The 18,521-nt window shown below is 41.3% G+C and overlaps 1 protein-coding gene across 1 annotated transcript in view; it reads left to right on the top strand.

The window, feature by feature from the left end:
• Positions 1-6,959, top strand: part of ERCC6L2 (ERCC excision repair 6 like 2) — a 67,518-nt gene extending 60,559 nt beyond the window's left edge. The window contains exon 18 of the mRNA XM_061377540.1: positions 6,915-6,959. Coding sequence (XP_061233524.1) covers positions 6,915-6,944 — 30 coding nt within the window. The 3' untranslated portion in view covers positions 6,945-6,959. The remainder of the gene's footprint in view (positions 1-6,914) is intronic.
• The last annotated feature ends 11,562 nt before the right edge of the window (positions 6,960-18,521 follow it).

Raw genomic sequence — 18,521 nt, 5'->3', positions numbered from 1 at the left:
GACCATCTTAAAAATCTGAACGTGCACAAGTCCATGGGTCCTGATGAAATCCATCCGCGGGTCCTGAAGGAGCTGGCAAATGAATAAGCCACTGGCCATCATATCTGAAAAATCATGGCAGTCAGGTGAAATTCCCGATGACTGGAAAAAGGGGAATATAACCCCCATTTTCCAGAAGGGGAAAATGGATGACCCAGGGAATTACAGACCAGTCTGTCTCACCTCTGTGCCTGGCAAAATCTTGGAGCAGATTCTCGTGGAAGGCATGCTAAGGCACATGAAAAACAACAAGGTGCTTGGTGACAGCCAGCATGGCTTCACCAAGGGGAAATCCTGCCTGATCAATTTGGTGGCCTTCTGTGATGGGGCTACAGAACTGATGGACCGCGGTAGAGCAGTTAGTGTCGTCTACCTGGACTTGTGTAAAGTGTTCGACACTGTCCCACACAACATCCTTATCTCTAAATTGGAGAGACGTCAATTTGATGAATGGACCACTCCGGGGATAAAGAACTGGCTGGATGGCCGCACACAAAGAGTTGCGGTCAATGGCTCAGTGTCCAGCTGGAGACCAGTAATGAGTGGTGTCCCTCAGGGATCGGTGTTGGGACTGGTCTTGTTTAACGTCTTCGTCACTGACATGGACAGTGGGATTGAGTGCGCCCTCAGCAAGTTTGCCGATGACACCAAACTCTGTGGTTCGGTTGATACGCTGGAGGGAAGGAATGCCATCCAGAGGGACCTTGACATGCTTGTGAGGTGGGCTGATGCCAACCTCATGAAGTTTAATCATGCCAAGTGCAAGGTCCTACACCTGGGTCGGAGCAATCCCAGACACAGCTACAGGTTGGGCAGAGAAGAGATTCAGAGCAGCCCTGCAGAGAAGGACTTGGGGGTGTTGGTCGATGAGAAAATAAACATGAGCCAGCAGTGTGCGCTTGCAGCCCAGAAAGCCAACCGTATCCTGGGCTGCATCCCAAGGAATGTGACCAGCAGGTCGAAGGAGTTGATCCTGCCCCTCTACTCTGCTCTCCTGAGACCTCACCTGGAGTATTGTGTACAGTTCTGGTGTCCTCAACATAAAAAGGACATGGATCTGTTGGAACAAGTACAGAGGAGGGCCATGAGGATGATCAGGGAACTGGAGCACCTCCCATATGAAGATCGGCTGAGAAAGTTGGGGCTGTTCAGCCTGGAGAAGAGAAGGCTGTGTGGAGACCTCATAGCAGCCTTCCGGTATCTGAAGGGGGCCTATAGGGATGATGGGGATGGACTCTTCATTAGGGACTGTAATGCAAGAACAAGGGGTAATGGGTTCAAACTCAAACAGGGGAAGTTTAGATTGGATATAAGGAGGAAATTCTTTCCTGTTAGGGTGGTGAGGCACTGGAATAGGTTGTCCAGGGAGGTTGTGAATGCTCCATCCCTGGCAGTGTTCATGGCCAGGTTGGACGAAGGCTTGGGTGACATGGTTTAGAGTGAGGTGTCCCTGCCCATGGCAGGGGAGTTGGAACTTGATAATCTTAAGATCCTTTCCAACCCTAACCATTCTATTTTTCTATGACAAAATAAAGCTGCTGGATCTCATTTTTATTTCAGTACTTCATATGCTACCAGTATTTCAAAAAGGAAGGGTTCACCTGTCAGTTGTTGAGAATATGCAATACAGTATGTATGGAGTAAAGGGGTTCTACATACTGGCAAATTATCAACTTCTGAAATGCTTGCTGTAATAAAATTTCTAAATGAAAACTGTTCTTCACAGATTGGAGGAGTGGTAATGAGATATGTCATATCTTATTTGCTGAGTAGTCTAATCACATTTGTCAGTGTGGGGTCGTGAAGCAGTACCTTATCATAGTAAGCAAAAGAGGCCAGGGCTTCGTATTGCTCTGGAAACCTTAACTCTAATCCTCGGTTTTTGTAAACTTTGAAATCTCAGATGTAATGCCGTATTAGTAAAGAGTTGTACATTGAATATAATGTATCAGTTGTTTTATGCCAAGGGTGAATGTTACAAAATTTTAAAACCTTGGACACTGAAGCTGCACAGCAGCAGTCTGTGAATGGTGGTAGTTTTTGTGGTCTGGATGTCTGCCCACTGGAAAATCAGCTTAAATTTCATCTGCAGCAGCTTCTACTCTAGGTCATGAGAAGTCATTCTAGGCTTTGCTCTGTCTCTGTGTTAACTATTATGCACTTATTGTAATTGGAAGCCATCTGAAAAGCTAACAGGGAAATCTGAGTTAACTACCTGAACAAGGAGCTCAGTACTTAACATATTTGATAAAGTAGTAAAATCCTTGGTATTTATAAGCAGCTAACATAAGTAAGAAAAATGTGTTCCCTAATTGGTTTTCTCACCCTTGATCTATGCTTTTACCACGTTATTATACCCAATGATATTTAAGATACAAACTGAAATGTAGGATAGTCAATTGGAGCAGCTTTAAAAAGAATCACAACTAAGAAAATAAAAGAACTTGAAAATTGATGGTTATTCATTCATTTGCATTATTTACAGCTGAAGGAAGCTAACTTGAGACTGAATATCTGCACTGTTCGTGTTGATTTTAGTAAGTATGGCATAAACTAAGGCCTTTTATTGGTGGCATCAGTATTGACTTTCTTTACAGGTTAGCATTCTTCTGCTTAGGCAAACTGCTGCTCAGAGAAGCAATGATTTGTTGGAATCAAGAATATGATCATCAAATACAGAAAAAGACTGCACAGAGAAAGAGAATAGTCCCTTCATGTCCACAGCAAAAAGAAAAAAAATTAAACGGCTTAAATTGCACCAAATATAATTGAAGTTAGATAAAAGGGAAAATCTGTGAGAGTACATGTTGTGTAATAGGTTATGTAGTGCTCATCAGAGTAGGAGAGAGAAGTATCTGTTAGAAGTTGCATCAGTAAAACTGATGTGTTTTAGGCCAGGAGGGACTGGTAACTTCCTAGTCAGAGGGCTTCAAGGGCTTGTTGATTTCAGCTGCTATCAGGGCACTAGTTAGAGCCTTCACCTGAGCACCACCAGCTCAGTCATAGTCTGCATCAGGAGACATTGGGAGAGCAAAATCTGATTGAGGTAGGTAAGATTTTGTATTTTACTTATTTTAGAAGAACCTCAGAGCAGTGGAACTGTACAGGTAGAAGGCTGAACTATACGGCTGATTACAAAGTATGAAGCCATCTTCATTTTCCTGAAGTAATTGGAATATCACACGCATAAATCAAAACATCCATAGAAGTGCATGTTTTATTCATGTGTGTGCCAAGTCCTGATGGTATATTTGTGGATATACATTTGTTATCTGCAGTTGAGCTGAGCTACAGGGAGATGTCTTGGAAGAAAGGTGTATGTCACTCTGTAGCTTCCTGTGCAGATTTAATGTATTTTACTAGGAAATGTCACCTAAACCATAAATATTGCAATTTACTGCACTAGGGATCTGTGTATAAAATATTTATGTCATGACAAAGATGTCTGTATGATTTAAAAAAAAAAAAAAATCTGAATAAATTCAAAAGGGAAGAATTTGACCTATGTTTGAAGGTATATTCCTTAACTATTAAAAAACCCTCAAAAGATCAATTTTGTTTTCTTGGAAATACATGATTATCATTTACTTTGGCTTTAAAAATGAAGGAAGTTTGGGGGGGAATGTAATAGTGAGTGGAGTTCCAGCTTCCGCATGTTCCTGCATGGTTGCAGGGAGGTACAGGCTACAGGGTAACTGTGACAGCCTTCTAGTGTAAGGAAGTAGCTTCATGTTAGTTATCACTTGATTTCAGTATAAATCAGCCAGGAGGAGAAGGGTGTCTGTTTTGTCATTACTTTTAGCTGGAAATGGCAGACTAGGTTTTTACTGCTCCTTGTTGCAATTTCCTTGTTCTTTTACTCAGTGGGATTCCTGTGGGTCTGACTATGCGTCCCTGACCTAACAGGGAGTACCAATAGCCTGCATTTTCTTCAACTGAAGTTCTTTGATTGGAAAAAAAAAAAAAAACTTGGGGGAAAAAAAAAGGTTGTCTGTGAAATAGTAAGAAATCTGACCCCGCCTAAGCTAACAAATGCAGCTCTGTCAGCAACCTGTTTACAAAACTGTCACCAGACCTAGTTAAAAACACTGTGTGCCCTTGGTCTGAGTTGCAGTGAAGTTTGGATCTTAACCATGGTTTGCAAACTGGAGCTATGCTTATAACTACACTTGGGAGTAGCCATGTGGTACACAGATTTCATATTTGGTCTGGGGGAGGCATACTGCATAATTTTGGGTAATGAATATGTTTGAGAAAGTCAGGGAGTGCATGCAAACATTTTGTGAACACATTAAGGCGGTTTGAAAGGATGTATTTGCTCAGCTTTAGCAGGTCATGACTTCAAGCACTGAAAGGCAGACTGATGCCAGCACCATGGCTTCAGCACAGTGAGTAAAAGCGGCATTAATAAGAGGGAAAGGAAGTTGGCAATAGCACAATCAAAGTATCACAGGATACGTCAAAGATCATAATACTATGTCTGAAAAAGATGGTTTAAGTTACTTGGGAATCTTAGCAGCAGAAGGAAGAGAGGGTTCTGTTCTTCCAAGGAAGCATTTAATTGCCTTAGCTGCTACGTATTTTTCTGTTTCTGGAGTGCTCTGCATATTTTATTCACTGCATACCTTCCAGATTATGCAACAAATGAGGTAATACTCTTATGAAAACTCTCTCCTTGCATTTGCTCATTCCAAGTTGCACATCTTGACTTGGTGCATCCTATGGAAAAAGAGTAATGACCACCTAAGTAGACCGTGTGCCAGAATCTACCTTCCTGATTAAGCACCTGAGAATAGTTGACTGGCTTATGGTAATTCAGGAAATGCAATTTATTCTCTCTAAACTGGGTGTCTAGATGTGCAGATGAGAAAGGCAATGATTGAGAACACTCGAGGTATGCCTGTTTTCCTGTAGATCACGTGTAGATCATAGGATGGTCCTTGTGATGCTACATGAGTCTGTATCTCTGTGATTCTGGAAGCTAATTCTGAGAGAGAAGTAAAGCACATCTAAACAAGATGATTGCAGGGTTTCAAAGTTGTTTGCTAACATCCTAACCTTTGTTTGTTTGGCATCCAAAAAGCTGAATTTCTTTTTTAAATTATTATCTCAATTATTCTTTGAGTATGCTTGAGCTGAGAGGATGGTCAGAACTTGATGTTGTCTCTGTGTGTCCTCATGCGGTATGACTGGGTTACGACTGCACACATAACTTAAACTGAGCCATGCGCAGGCCAGCTGCACTAAAGCATTGTTTTCTGAAAATGCACACATGCCGTGTAATCACATTAGAATTTGTACTAGTCCATTGCAGCATGTTCCAATGACTGAACACTGGTTGCATATTTGATATCAACTTCACAATCCCTAACGCTGCACCCATGAAAGACAATGGCAGAGCAGTGGGGATAGCTCAGATGCTAAACAAATACCAGCTCAACTCAAAATGAATCTGTATTTTAGTTCAACAGGACTGTTTATACTACAGGGCTTTTCTTCCTGTATGGTTTGATATTAAGTTGTTTCCATCAAGTGAATGCTTATATAAACATGATCTCCTATATCACCCTGAAAATCATTCTATGCCAATTACTTTAAAAACAAATACCAGATGTCTGTTTATATTGTTTGAGGCAAACGCTCACAACCATTGGAAGAGCTGGCCTGTCTGATCCAGGTTGTGATGGAAGTTCCAGCAGAGTTTCTAGTTGTTCTGTTTTATAATTCACAATGTCGTCTAATTGGGAATGTAATTTAAGTGTCTCTGAGAAAGCTGTTGTCTTAAAACTGCTCTTTTGTGCTTTGGTCTCATCACCACCCCAGTGGATTTGGATATGAACTTGGCTTAGTCCGTCTATGTGCAAATACTGTAATAGCATGGTTAGAGTAATTCAGGCTCCTCCTGCCTCCCTCTCTGCCCCACACTGTTTTGTAGTTGCAAATATATATGTTGCTGTATTACTGTACGCTACTTCTAATTTAGGACTCTTATACTTGGAGGGAGTACTGAGAAATACCTTCTCTTTAATTGAATCTTAAGATTCCATTCTGCTTCTGATGTGTCACTCTATGCAGTATTTGACAAAACCAGAATCTAAGTTCCTTATAATGGATGTTGTTGCTTGACTTTACTACATGCCCCAATCATTAGAAGTACATAATATTATATTTATATGTACACAATGAGATAGATACACTGGTATATTTTATATATAATATATATACTCTGTATACCTACGTCTCTGTAGTATAAATTACAATTATATGGTAGACTATCAGTACAATATAGTCAAATTCTAACATATATGGAAAGAAACTGTGATTGTATGACACACATTTTAGGTCTGTGGAAAAACAAATAGTAAGTATTTTACCTACATACTTGACATACTGTTATTTGAACCTTGGGAAAGTAAATAATTTTGTGGTTTAGAATTTTGTGGTTCTATCAAATTGTTGCAACTGGGTAATTCACCATCTGATGGCACTTTATTTCAAACTCAGAAACCTTGGGCTGCTAAGAGAACACTTTAAAAACAGCATGCATCCGTAACAAATGCCTGAATTCAGTGGCATTCGTTTCTGATCCTATGTAAGCTGAAAGCATGAACAAGGTAGAAGAAATTAAATAAGAAAATGCACTTAGCCCAGTGGTATTTGTCTTGAAACATTTATGGGTATGTATGAAGGAATTCTCTTCTTAACTTCCATTTCACTGGAGGACACAGAAGTAGTAGGAAGGCTTTTAAAGGGGAAAGCTGGATTTGATGCTGCTTAGGTAAGGGAAAAAGTAAAATCCTCAGTGATAGGGAAAGCTGTTTAAAGTTGATTTCTTTAAATTTTTTAATTTTTTTTTTTTTTTACCTTTGGTTCAGGCGCATATTAACATTCATGAATACCAGTAAAGGAGGAATATCCTAGCTAATGAGTGTAAAAACCCAAGACATGGAATCTGTTTTCACATGGAGACCCTATTGTCCAGGATGTCAAACTCTTCTGCTACCTTCAGTCAAGAAAGGTAAAGATTCAGGCCTTTTAGCAATGTTGCGGTGTTTTCTCTGCATGGTTACGTATTTAGACAGTGGTGGTAGGTTCAGTGTGACCTCAGTTTTTCATCTCATATGTAAAGTCTTAGCTTCTACCATGTGTAGAGACAACTTCCTACTGGTATTCTGGAGGATGATGTGTTCTGGGGAAAAAAAAAAATCATGGTAAGAAAATAATTTTAGAAAGTTTTAAGGGAGTTTAAAAAAATAGAATGGGATGTTTTTATTTTACTTTCCTCACGGTGGAAATCCCAAGACTCATCTTCACAGTATCACAGTATGTTAGAGATTGGAAGGGACCTCAAAAGATCATCTAGTCCAATCCCCCTGCCGGAGCAGGAACACCTAGATAAGGTTACACAGGAACGTGTCCAGGACAGGTCTTGAATGTCTTCAAAGAAGGAGATTCCACAACCTCCCTGGGCAGCCTGTTCCAGTGTTCCGTCACCCTCACTGAGAAGAAGTTTCTTCTCAGGTTTAAGTGGAACCTCTTGTGCTCCAATTTGTACCCATTTCCCCTTGTCCTTTCATTGTTTGCCACTGAGAAGAGCCTGGCTCCATCCTCGTGACACTCCCCCTTTATATATTGATATACACTAATAAGGTCACCCCTCAATCTCCTCTTCTGCAAACTATAGAGACCCAGCTCCCTCAGTCTTTCCTCATAAGGGAGATGCTCCACTCCCTTAATCATCTTAGTTGCCCTGCGCTGGACTCTCTCCAGCAGGTCCCTGTCCTTCTTAAACTGAGGGGCCCAGAACTGGACACAATATTCCAGATGAGGTCTCACCAGGGCAGAGTAGAGGGGAAGGAGGACCTCTCTCGACCTACTAACCACCCCCCTTCTAATACACCCCAGGATGCCATTGGCCTTCTTGGCCACAAGGGCACAGTGTCGGCTCATGGTCACCCTGTCGTCCACCAGGACCCCCAGGTCCCTCTCCCCTACACTGCTCTCTAACAGGTCGTTCCCCAACCTATACTGGAACCTGGGGTTGTTCCTGCCCAGATGCAGGACTCTACACTTTCCCTTGTTATATTTCATCAAGTTATTCCCCGCCCAACTCTCCAGCCTGTCCAGGTCTCTCTGGATGGCAGCACAGCCTTCTGGCGTGTCGGCCACTCCTCCCAGCTTAGTGTCATCAGCAAACTTGCTGATAGTACACTCAATACCCTCATCTAAATCGTTGATGAATATATTAAATAATACTGGTCCCAGAACCGACCCTTGAGGCACTCCACTAGTTACAGGCCTCCAAGCAGAAGAGGAGCTCTTCTGCTCTCCATCTTAGCAGAAGAGTTCATGTTAAAGACTCAGAGTGAGCAATAAAATGCTCTGTAATTGAGTTATTGTAATTTAAGCATGTCACTGGTCTGTCTTTTGTTGTTTCATTCCTTCAAGCGAGAAGTGGGTGTTCAGAACCCCTGGAAAGCTGCAGTGAGTCTGTTCCTCCTGATAGTAGAGAGCTTCCATTTTTAGCTTTGCAGAATTACAGGGTAACAGACATGAAGTCTGTGATATGTGTCTGGCTTTACCTTTTGTTGTTGTTCAGGCAGGGAACTGTGACTTAAGTAGAAAAGATTATAGCTGTCCAGTAGCTTGGTTTGGATGAGTCGAGATGGTAACCACTGTGCAGCTGCAGCCTCTTTACAGCAACAGAGGCTGCAGCTGATCTGGGGTGCAACTTGGAATTTCTTCGTTCTTGGCTTTGTGCTAGGACAGTCATAAGGAAAACTCCAGATCTGAAAGAAAAAGAAATAAAGGAGTCTTTCAGAGCTGTGGTGTTCTCTGCAGAGAAGAAGGTTGATGTCCCTGGGAAAAAGTTAGTATTGGTGAGCATACAGCTGAGTACTGTTCTGTGATGCATTTACACCAGTTTGCATGAGCATTTGTAATGCTCTCATTTTCTTTTTAGTGTTTTTATAACTTTGATATCTCTTGTGCAGTTCTGACAATGTGTTTTTTGAAATCTTTCAGATAAAAAGAAAATTCCATTACTTGGAGGTGATTGATTCCCAGATGTATCATAATGAACATGTAGAATCACACATTCCTGTTTGAACAAACGAAGTAGCTAATAGCAGGAAGCAATAGGTTACAGTCTTTTCTGTGGACCAGCCAGTAACAGAAAGAAGTAGAGGTCACAGAAACTGGTTGAAAACAAAAGAAGCATATTTGAATTTTTGGTTCTATTCTACAATCTGAAGACAGTGTTTGTGTATTTTACACAATGGATCATTATGCCTTGGCTATGTTGCATCAGTCTCTTGGAGTCTGCTGAGTCTGCCCTGCTTTTCCATTTCTTTTGTGTTCCTTTTCAGCTTGTTTCCAAGCTAACAATCTTCCTCAAGTGCACTGCCTGGGCACCATCCACGGGTATTGATGGTACAACCGAATTTCTCAGCGCTCAGTTCTGGTGCCACAGCAGCTCCTGGGGGCCAGGATCAGAAATTGCATGGAAAGTCCCAAACTGCCCTATAAATGACATTGTAATTGGGAGGATGCTCAATTCATCTTTGGGAAGGATATGCACACAGTCTGGTGATGGATGTGGAGGTGTGTGAGGTCAGGGTCGTCTACTGTTTCGGTGGAGTGTTTAGAAAACAATGGTGCTGCTCTCCAGGAGATTTATATGGAGCATGGATAAAACACAGTATTCAGAACTCTATAACTTCGCCAAAATTTGTCAGGTTTTCAGCTGGGCATGACCCTGACAGTCTTATCCCTTACAGTAAGGTAACACCTTTTTCCCCACCCTAAATATCTCTCCCAAAGCATGCAGACAAAACAGATTCTCAGTGAAATGGCTGTAAGAAAAACATAGGGAAGAGGGAGATTGCTCCCCTTTAACCCCATATTCAGAACAGCTGTACTATTTTAGTTGAAACTTACCAGAAAAAAGTCAGCCTGACACAGACACTCAGCATGGAAAATTTCATCTTGAGCACTTAGAGTTTGGCAAAGTTATAAACAACTGAAAGCAGGGTCCTATAATGGAAAGCGTTAAGCAAGCTTAACTATTGGAGGAAGTAACAGCAGTGCATGCAATACAAGTATAAATGTACATTTGTGTGCACAAAGCAGATAGAGAGTATCCAGGATGATGGAGTAGGTGTCAATGGCTTATTTGTATGGCAGTATTACTGATCAGGTACACAGCAATGAATGAGGTACAGAAATCAGTCTGTAAGCATGTTCACTTGTTCATTTTAAGCTCTGCAGAGGCTGTTCAGAAGAGGTGCTACAAGTGTAAGGCAGGAGAGCTCCTGAACTATTGAACGCAATGAAGCTACTTCTTTTAGACCAGCATAACGGAAATATTCAAGGAGAGCTGAGCAGGGGTTTGGCCAGCATCTCAGTGTTTAAGTGCACTCACTTGCTGTAAGGCTGTGGAGAATTAAGCTCTGGAGGTGATATTGAGGCAATGGAGTAACAGCTGCGGAAAAGTTTGCCCTTTGCCTATTCTTTGTATAGTTTGTTCTCACGAGCCATGCAACACAGCTCCTACGCTTGGGAGAGGAAAGGATGTGAGGTTTTCATATGCAATAAACTTACCTGTTTTATTTCTCTGGATTATAATGGAAAGTAACATGAGAAGTACTCAGTGATCTTAGCTTAACTAAACAAGCAGTGACAGAATGAACATTATTCTTAAGGAAATATTCTTGTGGGGAGGACTTTTCCTCATCTCATTATGCAGTAAATATAGCTTTAATATGTTTGCATCAGCAGTTTCTACTCTTGAAAGCTGTGTTTAGATGGCGTCAACTTTTATTTCTCTTTGGTATGGTATGCACATACTGTAGTAATCCATTTTTTCATCAGCTTGTTGCTAATAATGAGCCACCTAAGCTCTGAAAACCTCTCTCTGCTCTTAGCTATAGAAGAATGCTTAAAGGATTTAGGGATGTCAGTCATCATCTTGTTTTTTAGCAGGAGTGTGTGTGTGTGTGGGTATGAGGGGAAGAGAGCCCGAGACAGAGTTCAGAAATTATACTCTGTGTGTGGTCTGAGGTTATTTCTCATTTCATGAAATGCATGCTTCATTCCTGGCTCAGGCAAAACTTGCACGTCACTGAATAAGTCCCTTATCCAGTTTCCAAAACACTGAAGATATTTGAAAGGGCTCTGTGGGTGGACTGCTACTATTAGCAAAAGAAAATAAGCTAACCTATTTAGCTAAGCATTTTTTAATACTTAAACAGAATAACCTTCAGCAACACTTGAACAGTTGTGGCCAGCTAGAGGAAGAGAAGGGAAAAAACCCACAGAAGTTTAAGCAGTCATACTTTAATTAACATTAAAGGCTGGATTATAGGTCTGGGTGTGTGAAGGTACTGTCTGATCAGTCCAGGGAGAATACTGGGGAATGATTAAAGGAACCGGCTGTGCTGCTAGGCATCTCCTGTGGTGCATTGGTCATAGTTTAGCAAGACCAGTGTTCACCTTCATTCAGCATTTCACCTTCCTTTAGTCAAATGTGGTACAAACTCATTGTAGTTACCCCAGAAAAGATGAATCTAAAGACTCTTTGTATCAAGCTGTTTTGATGTCTGATGTAAGTAAATGCTTTGACCCTGGAAAACCATGGGTGTCCAGCAGCAAAGCGTTATTATAGCAAATGCTAGCTCTGTGCTAAATCTCAGCATCCAAAATAAATTCTGGGCTATTTCATGGCAGAAAAAACAAACAAATGAAAGAAGAACAAAACAACAACAACAAAAAAGAACAACAACAACAAAAAAAACATCCCAGAAGGCAGTTGGGATGCTAATGAGCCCAGCCAACAACTGTGGGTGAAACCCAAATAACAGCACCAGGGAGCGTTACAAAATGTTACGATTCACCTAATTGGAAGTGGTTTGGCCAGAACACGTCTGAGCACTCCAAATTCTGTTTTCAATCCTGTATTCAGTGATCAGGATATCACTGATCTTGATAGATTTACTCCAAATGAGCAATGTAGCAAGCACCTCAACTGTTGGACCTTTTTATTTTCAGGGTTGACTTCATTATTGCTCTGGGCTGAATCAAGATGAAAGGATCTCTTTCAAAGCAAATCTCAGGCAGAAATCTTGGAGCTTGAGAGATCAGGATCAACAAAAGCCCAGGCAGGGCAATGCATGGTAGCATAGTTTGGTTAAGGCATCCTGTGACAGGTATGCATTAATGATCTCCTTGCCCTGGGTAGCACAGGTTGGACCCACGCTTCTCAGAGGTCTATCAGAGTCTAAAGACCTTTGCCCAAGGAGAGGTGTTCCTGCTTCACTGAGGCAAGAGAGAGGAAATTGTCAGGTTGCAGATGGATGATTTTGCTGAGAACTTTGCAACCCACAACCCAACTTCAGATACTTCTTATCTGCCAATGCTGAGGCTAAATTATGTCCCAAGGGTCTCAAGTTCTAAATAAACAGCAGAGAAATGCAGAGGCTGTTGAATCATGGGGTAGAAGGAAGAAGTGTTTGATGGTTTTTTTGCTTCCTTCATGCCATTAGCAATTTTTACTTGCTTGGTGCATGCCAATGACTGATGAATTGCCAAAGCCATGTTGCACGTTGTCTTTGCAGGATGCATGGAGCTGGAATGAACTGTACCTTTCTTGTCTGGGTTCATAGCCTAGTGCCACAGACCTCCTGCTTCATATCTTCCATGTAGAAAGAAGGGGATGGAGGCTTAGCCTTCCCTTTGATGTCAGATCTGCATCTGTCCCTAGTTACCCACTCCCCATGGGGAAGCTGAGGCACAAGGCAAGAAATCTGTGATGGACCCAGGTTGCTGTAGACCTGAGCTGTGAAACTATTCTTCCTTTCTTAGGTTGTGTAGCATCCTGCAACACGTCTCCTGCTGGGCTGATTGACAGACCTGCCCAAAGGGTAAGTACTAGAGGGGGTTGTGACATGAAGTACTTTGTGCACTCAAGGATGGATGGTATGGAAATCTCCGAAGCCTGTGCAGTTGCAATCTAGACAGGTTAATCCACAGAGGCCCAGAAAAGATAAATATGCTGGGAAATGCATAATTAACAGTGAAAGGTAAAAAATCTGGACAGCAGTACAATTTAGCTGATGGGGAAATGCAGGATTTGAAGAGATTTTAGGGTTTTCTGCAGGCCTATCACAAACGGTCCAGAGAGAGTTCTGAGTAATAGTACTACAAAAGTCATCATATGTTTTCCCTTCTCTTGGATGACAGCAGTTAATATTGAAGTTCTCCGCATTTTCACCAACTCCAAAGCTGAAATTTGTCTTGTGTTGTTGTTTACTTAGTCTGACTAGTTCTGGACAAGGTGTTAGCCCCTCATTCATTTGTGCTTAATGCACAGCAGCAAGTCCCGCTGCAAAATATTGGGCTGTCGTTGGCAGTTTTCTGCATTAGCATCTGGATACTAAGACCAAGCTGTGCTGCCAAACCTCCACGACACTGTCCAGGCAGGGCTTTCCCAGAGCTGGATGAGCCTAGGAAAAAAAACCACCAAAACCCTTTTTGAGAAATCAATGCCAATTTCAAATACCACACTGTAAAGTCCTTCTGCTTGTGAAGCTAGCAATCAGAAAACCTCTGCCTGGAACAGGGCTCTGAACCAACTCCTATTATAGGACCTGACACTGAGTTCTTGGTGGTAAATGACCACATTACTCTTTGGGGCCTGTGGGTGTCAAAGAAAAGGTGCATGTGAGAAAAGCCACTGGCTGAAAGCAGGGGCGTGAACACTAGAGGTAGTTTAGTAGTCTAAGCCTGTTTTTGATTAAAATAAGAGTCCTTCAGATGAATGGAATGTAAACCACATACCAATTATTGGAATCCCATAAAGGAAACTCCCTTTTCCGTCTGTCTATCCATCCATCCGCCCACCCACAAAAGTACAGAAATATCCCTCTGTAGAAATGATGGAAAAATTCAGTGCTGGCTTCCTTTTTCCTTACCTCCCAAGTGCTGAATGACAACTGAAGAGATGAAATTGCACTGAAACCACTTAAACACTTATCAAAGAAATGGACCTGCTAATTAAAAGGATAATATTTCCTGGCATCAAGACAAAACACACAAAGCTGAATTTCGAGGCCTTCCTCAAAAAAACTTCTGTGGGAATGTGGCTGTGTGAGCACTGCAGGAGCAAGCCTTAGAATAAGACCTGCTTAAAGTGAAAGAATTAGATCAGCTCATTAGTAAAAAAATACTAAAGCATGCATGTACGTATTTCCTTTGCCAAATTTCTCATCGCTTTGCATTCCTGTTGCACTTTTTAACAAGGCATTTCCATGTAACTGATTAAGGTCGTTAATATTCTCATCACTTCTGTGAGGCAGGAGGTTTCCTCCAGGTCAACTGTGCATTGTATTACAACATCTATTTTAAAGATGGTAATACCAAGACAAAAAGTTGAGAGACAGCAGTAGGTGCCAGAGCATGGCAGACCCCAGTATGACTCTGACTACAGTACACTGTTTCTCCTAAACATGCACTAATCTCAAACACACTGCTTAAATGAGCAGAACTTCCCTGTGTGAGTGAAGGCAATATATCTGTTTTGGTAAGCACTCTTACTTCAGACACCCATGGCCCCATGTAAGGAATTTAGATCTATAATAAAGGTAATACTACAGCACACTTCTTAAATTCCTACTGTAATTGCAGGACAGTTCAGTCTCAGTGCAAAAGACAGCCTTTGGACAGCTGGAAGAAGTTTTAAATGTTAATAATTTGGGTAAGATTTGGGTCTGCGGAGCTATTATGGTCTAGTTCATGATAACTTTTTTGATACTCTGCTGGCCTCTAGAGGGATAATTTGTACACAGGCTGAAGCAGTAACCTAGGGATTTTAAGCAATACTACCTGCTCTTCTTTCCAGGTAGTTCTTTTCTATTTTGTAAAGCCCTTAAGTAGTGGGGCTTTGTAGCTCTTTCGAAAAACTTTTTTTTTTCACTGTAATGATTTGCCTTCTTTCTGGACAGTAGATGTAGTTCTTCTGCTTGAATAAATAAGGATAGAAGATCCTGGCAATAAATGCCTCTGAACCGGTGAAGTGAGAAGCTCTGAGGAAAATATGCCAGAGGGGTGAATGGAAGAAATGCAGAAAAGAAAATACAGCATTTTGTGTGTAACATTTATCAATAAAGTAAAAGCTCCCAAACACTGAAAGTTCTTCTCATGAACCCTGTCATGTTCACTGAAAAGCATAACTACAAAAAAAAAAAAAAAAAACCACCACCACCAAAAAACCCTAATAAAAAAAACCAACCTAAATTTCTTTGAAATTCCAAAAAGACAGTACATCCTTCTTGGCCTTTTTTTGCTTTCTCCTCTCTTCTCCCTGTGAGGGTTTGCTGTATTCTGTACTTCATTTGCAGACCTCACCCTTTTTATTTTTTAAGGGTTAAATGTATAAAATCTGAGATAAACACTGCATGGGAAGTTTGACAATTTTGTGCACAGCATAAATAATGTCTTCTAAGCAGTTACTTCTTTCAGGGAATGCTGTGGCTTTTGTTCAATATTGATTATGTGTATTCTTAGTGCTCAAAGCGTACCTTTCTGTAAATTCAGATCATAGCAGCCATCTTGGTACATCTATGTGAAGGCCGGAGTTATTGTTCCAAATCAGCTATAGCCTTTATCCAACACCAACAGCATACATCCTAGGTCCTCAGCTCTATCCTGGCCCTTTGCCCCCATTCCCTATAGCCAGTTCTCTCTCAGTTAAAATGTCTCTTGCCTCCTAAGGATATACCCACTACCACCCTATTGGCAGTTTTCTACTTATGGTTAGGTCAGCTTGCTGAAAAGCATAAGATCACACTTAATTCCAGTGTGCCTGCAGTAAGATATCCCCTCATGCCTTCTCTGTGCTGTTTTTTCTGCAGATACATTGTCAGAGTACCACAAATTGAGTTATCTATCAAAATTTGCACATACTCTACAGCACATTCAAGAAGCTGTAGGGTCAAAAAACTGAAGCATAGTGTAATGACATAAATGTTTGGTGAGACCTTTTATCTGAGTGATTATTGACGCTCGCTGTGAGCTACTTGAGAAGCCAGAGAAGACAGCCTATATAAAGCTAACCTCCATGAGCCTCTGTACTTACCTAGTACAGTTATCAAAGTTTGTGGTGAATCTATGTAGTTTGTATATTGTTAGCAAAAAATGTTTCTCCAAATGGAGAACAAATGAAACAAAGGAAATTCTGACTGATTCAATTAAGAAAATTAATGGAACTGTGTCAAGCTGCAGAGTTTCACTGTTGTTTTGAAGGCTTGGTTAGCGTGTGGTGTGCAACAGGAGGCAATCAAAGAGCAGTGATTGGCTGGCATGGTCCTAAAATGTGGACTAGAAATTACTGGATTATTGGCAACGGTAACTACAGATGCCAGGGAGCTGCAACAGCGACATGTCGTCTGTGCAACAAATAACTGGGGTCAAAGAGAAAGCACAAAGACTACATTCAGAGACTGTGTCCTTTTGTTGTGGGAAACAGCCTCAAATGCAAATGCTTATTCGTCTGAATAAATCTTGGAGAAGCTGCTGGAAATTGGAACAAATTCAAAAAATATGCAGGTCAACGCAAGCCTTTCAGGAAGACAATGCCAGGGTATTTTGGATTCATCAGGTCGCAGGTGACAGCACAGAGCTGGCTGAAAACGCTTTAGCAATTCTGTAGCTGCTACATGACATAACAATAATCAATAATCAATGTTATTAAATGAAAGTTAAAACAAGCTTGATATAACCTCCATGCTTCTTCTAACTTTGCAGCTAGACAGTCATAGACAACCTAGAGCGATGAATATGCAAAGATCTTGATGCTGTGAGCAACTTGAACAGGGGAAATCCATCTCTTTCTCTTGGGTGTTATTACAGTAAAGTTCACATGTAGTTGTAAAAAGCTGAGGCTAAAACTCTGTCTTGTGAAGTGCAGAGTGCTGTGTTCTTTGGCAAAGAGCGTCAAAAGGATATTCATCTGATCTGCTGAAGTACAGAATATCCAGACAGCTTACTATGGAGCCTAAATTAGGTGCTGAATCTCGCCACCTTCCCCCACTCAAGCTTTGGTCTGAATCACTCATTATGCTCTTGAATTTCGAGGCTGTAACAGGCATGCAGTATCAGTGCATATGGCCCAGAGTGCCTGAAAGCTTAGAAAGAAGTGTGTGGTTTTTTTTGTTTGTTTGTTTGGGGTTTTGGTTATTTGGTTTCTTTTTTTCCCTGGAAACAGGAGTATAGGCATCCATGCAGGATTTATATTTTCCAGACTCCATCCCACTGCCTTGCTTAAGTTTAAAATTGCTGAATAGGATTTCCAGTGGGAACTCCAATATGGAGTTCACCTTTCATGACTGGATTCACAGTGAGAATTTAGATATTCTCCAAGAAAAGGAATCTCATTGGAATAATAGGAGAAAACTGCTACTTTAGTTTGCATGAGAGACCCTTTCTGGCAACAATCTGAGTGGGCCTATTCAGCACCCTGAATGTGGTAGCACAAGGGACAGGACTTTTTAATGAAAGACTTTGTTATCTTTTTTTTTTGGCCTTCATTGTTGAGGAAACTGGAAGGTATTTACTGAATCACGTAGAGCTCGGGTAGTGAAACGCTGCCACTGACAACTGAATTCTTTCTCTCTAATACATTTAATGTGCATCATGCCACCAAGAATTTAGCAGGCCGTTGCTTGCTGTGTGCAGGGGGTCTCACTTGCAGAACTGCAGAGCATTCACAAGAGCCATGGAAGTCAATGGAAGTGGTGTCTGGAAAATGTAAAGTGCCTGCTAGTGCCAGAAAGTCTGACAAATAAAATAAATCCTCAGAGCCCCAGGTTAGGCACCTAAAAGAGGTGGACCCCTTAGACATGAATCTGTGCTTTAAATCCCATCTTTATAGTAGTCCCTCATTTCATAGGCATGTTATAAATGCAGTCTGTGAAGCTCTCAAGTATTATAGTAAGAAGAAAAAACAGAGAGACCTACAAGCAGCTTGTCACTTCTGTCTTTCAAGTTGTGTCTGAATCACACGGAAGGCACATGCAGAACACTGAGGATGGCACACACCAATAACTAGCAGCCCAGCCTGTAGGTCCTCACTGTACCCTGAGGCACACACATAAGTGAACCCAGGAAGACTTTATGGCTGAGAGAATTTCTGGTGTTCTTCACTGTAAAGAACTGAATCTGCAGCTTCATTGTGTATTCTTAGTTCTACATGTGTGCACCACACATGCAAAATACTGCAGTCCCCAATAGTTTTGCTTTTCAGTATCCTTATACTCCTAACCCTAATTGAAAGTTCCTGAAATATGCTTTATATTTCCTAGGCTTCTCTTTCACTGAAGACTTCTTGTGGGTTTTCTACACGATGCCATCTTTTATGTCTAAATCAGAAAAATAAGTATTTATTTGTCCAAAATCAAACCCACCCTTTCTCCCTCTCTTTCTCTAGA

This window comes from Neopsephotus bourkii, unplaced genomic scaffold (genome assembly GCF_033783945.1).
Source record: "Neopsephotus bourkii isolate Nb327-2 ecotype Australia unplaced genomic scaffold, CSIRO-AGI_Nbou_v1 NB_1759, whole genome shotgun sequence".
NCBI classification, from domain to species: domain Eukaryota; kingdom Metazoa; phylum Chordata; class Aves; order Psittaciformes; family Psittacidae; genus Neopsephotus; species Neopsephotus bourkii.
This window is presented reverse-complemented; position numbering and strand designations above follow the sequence as displayed.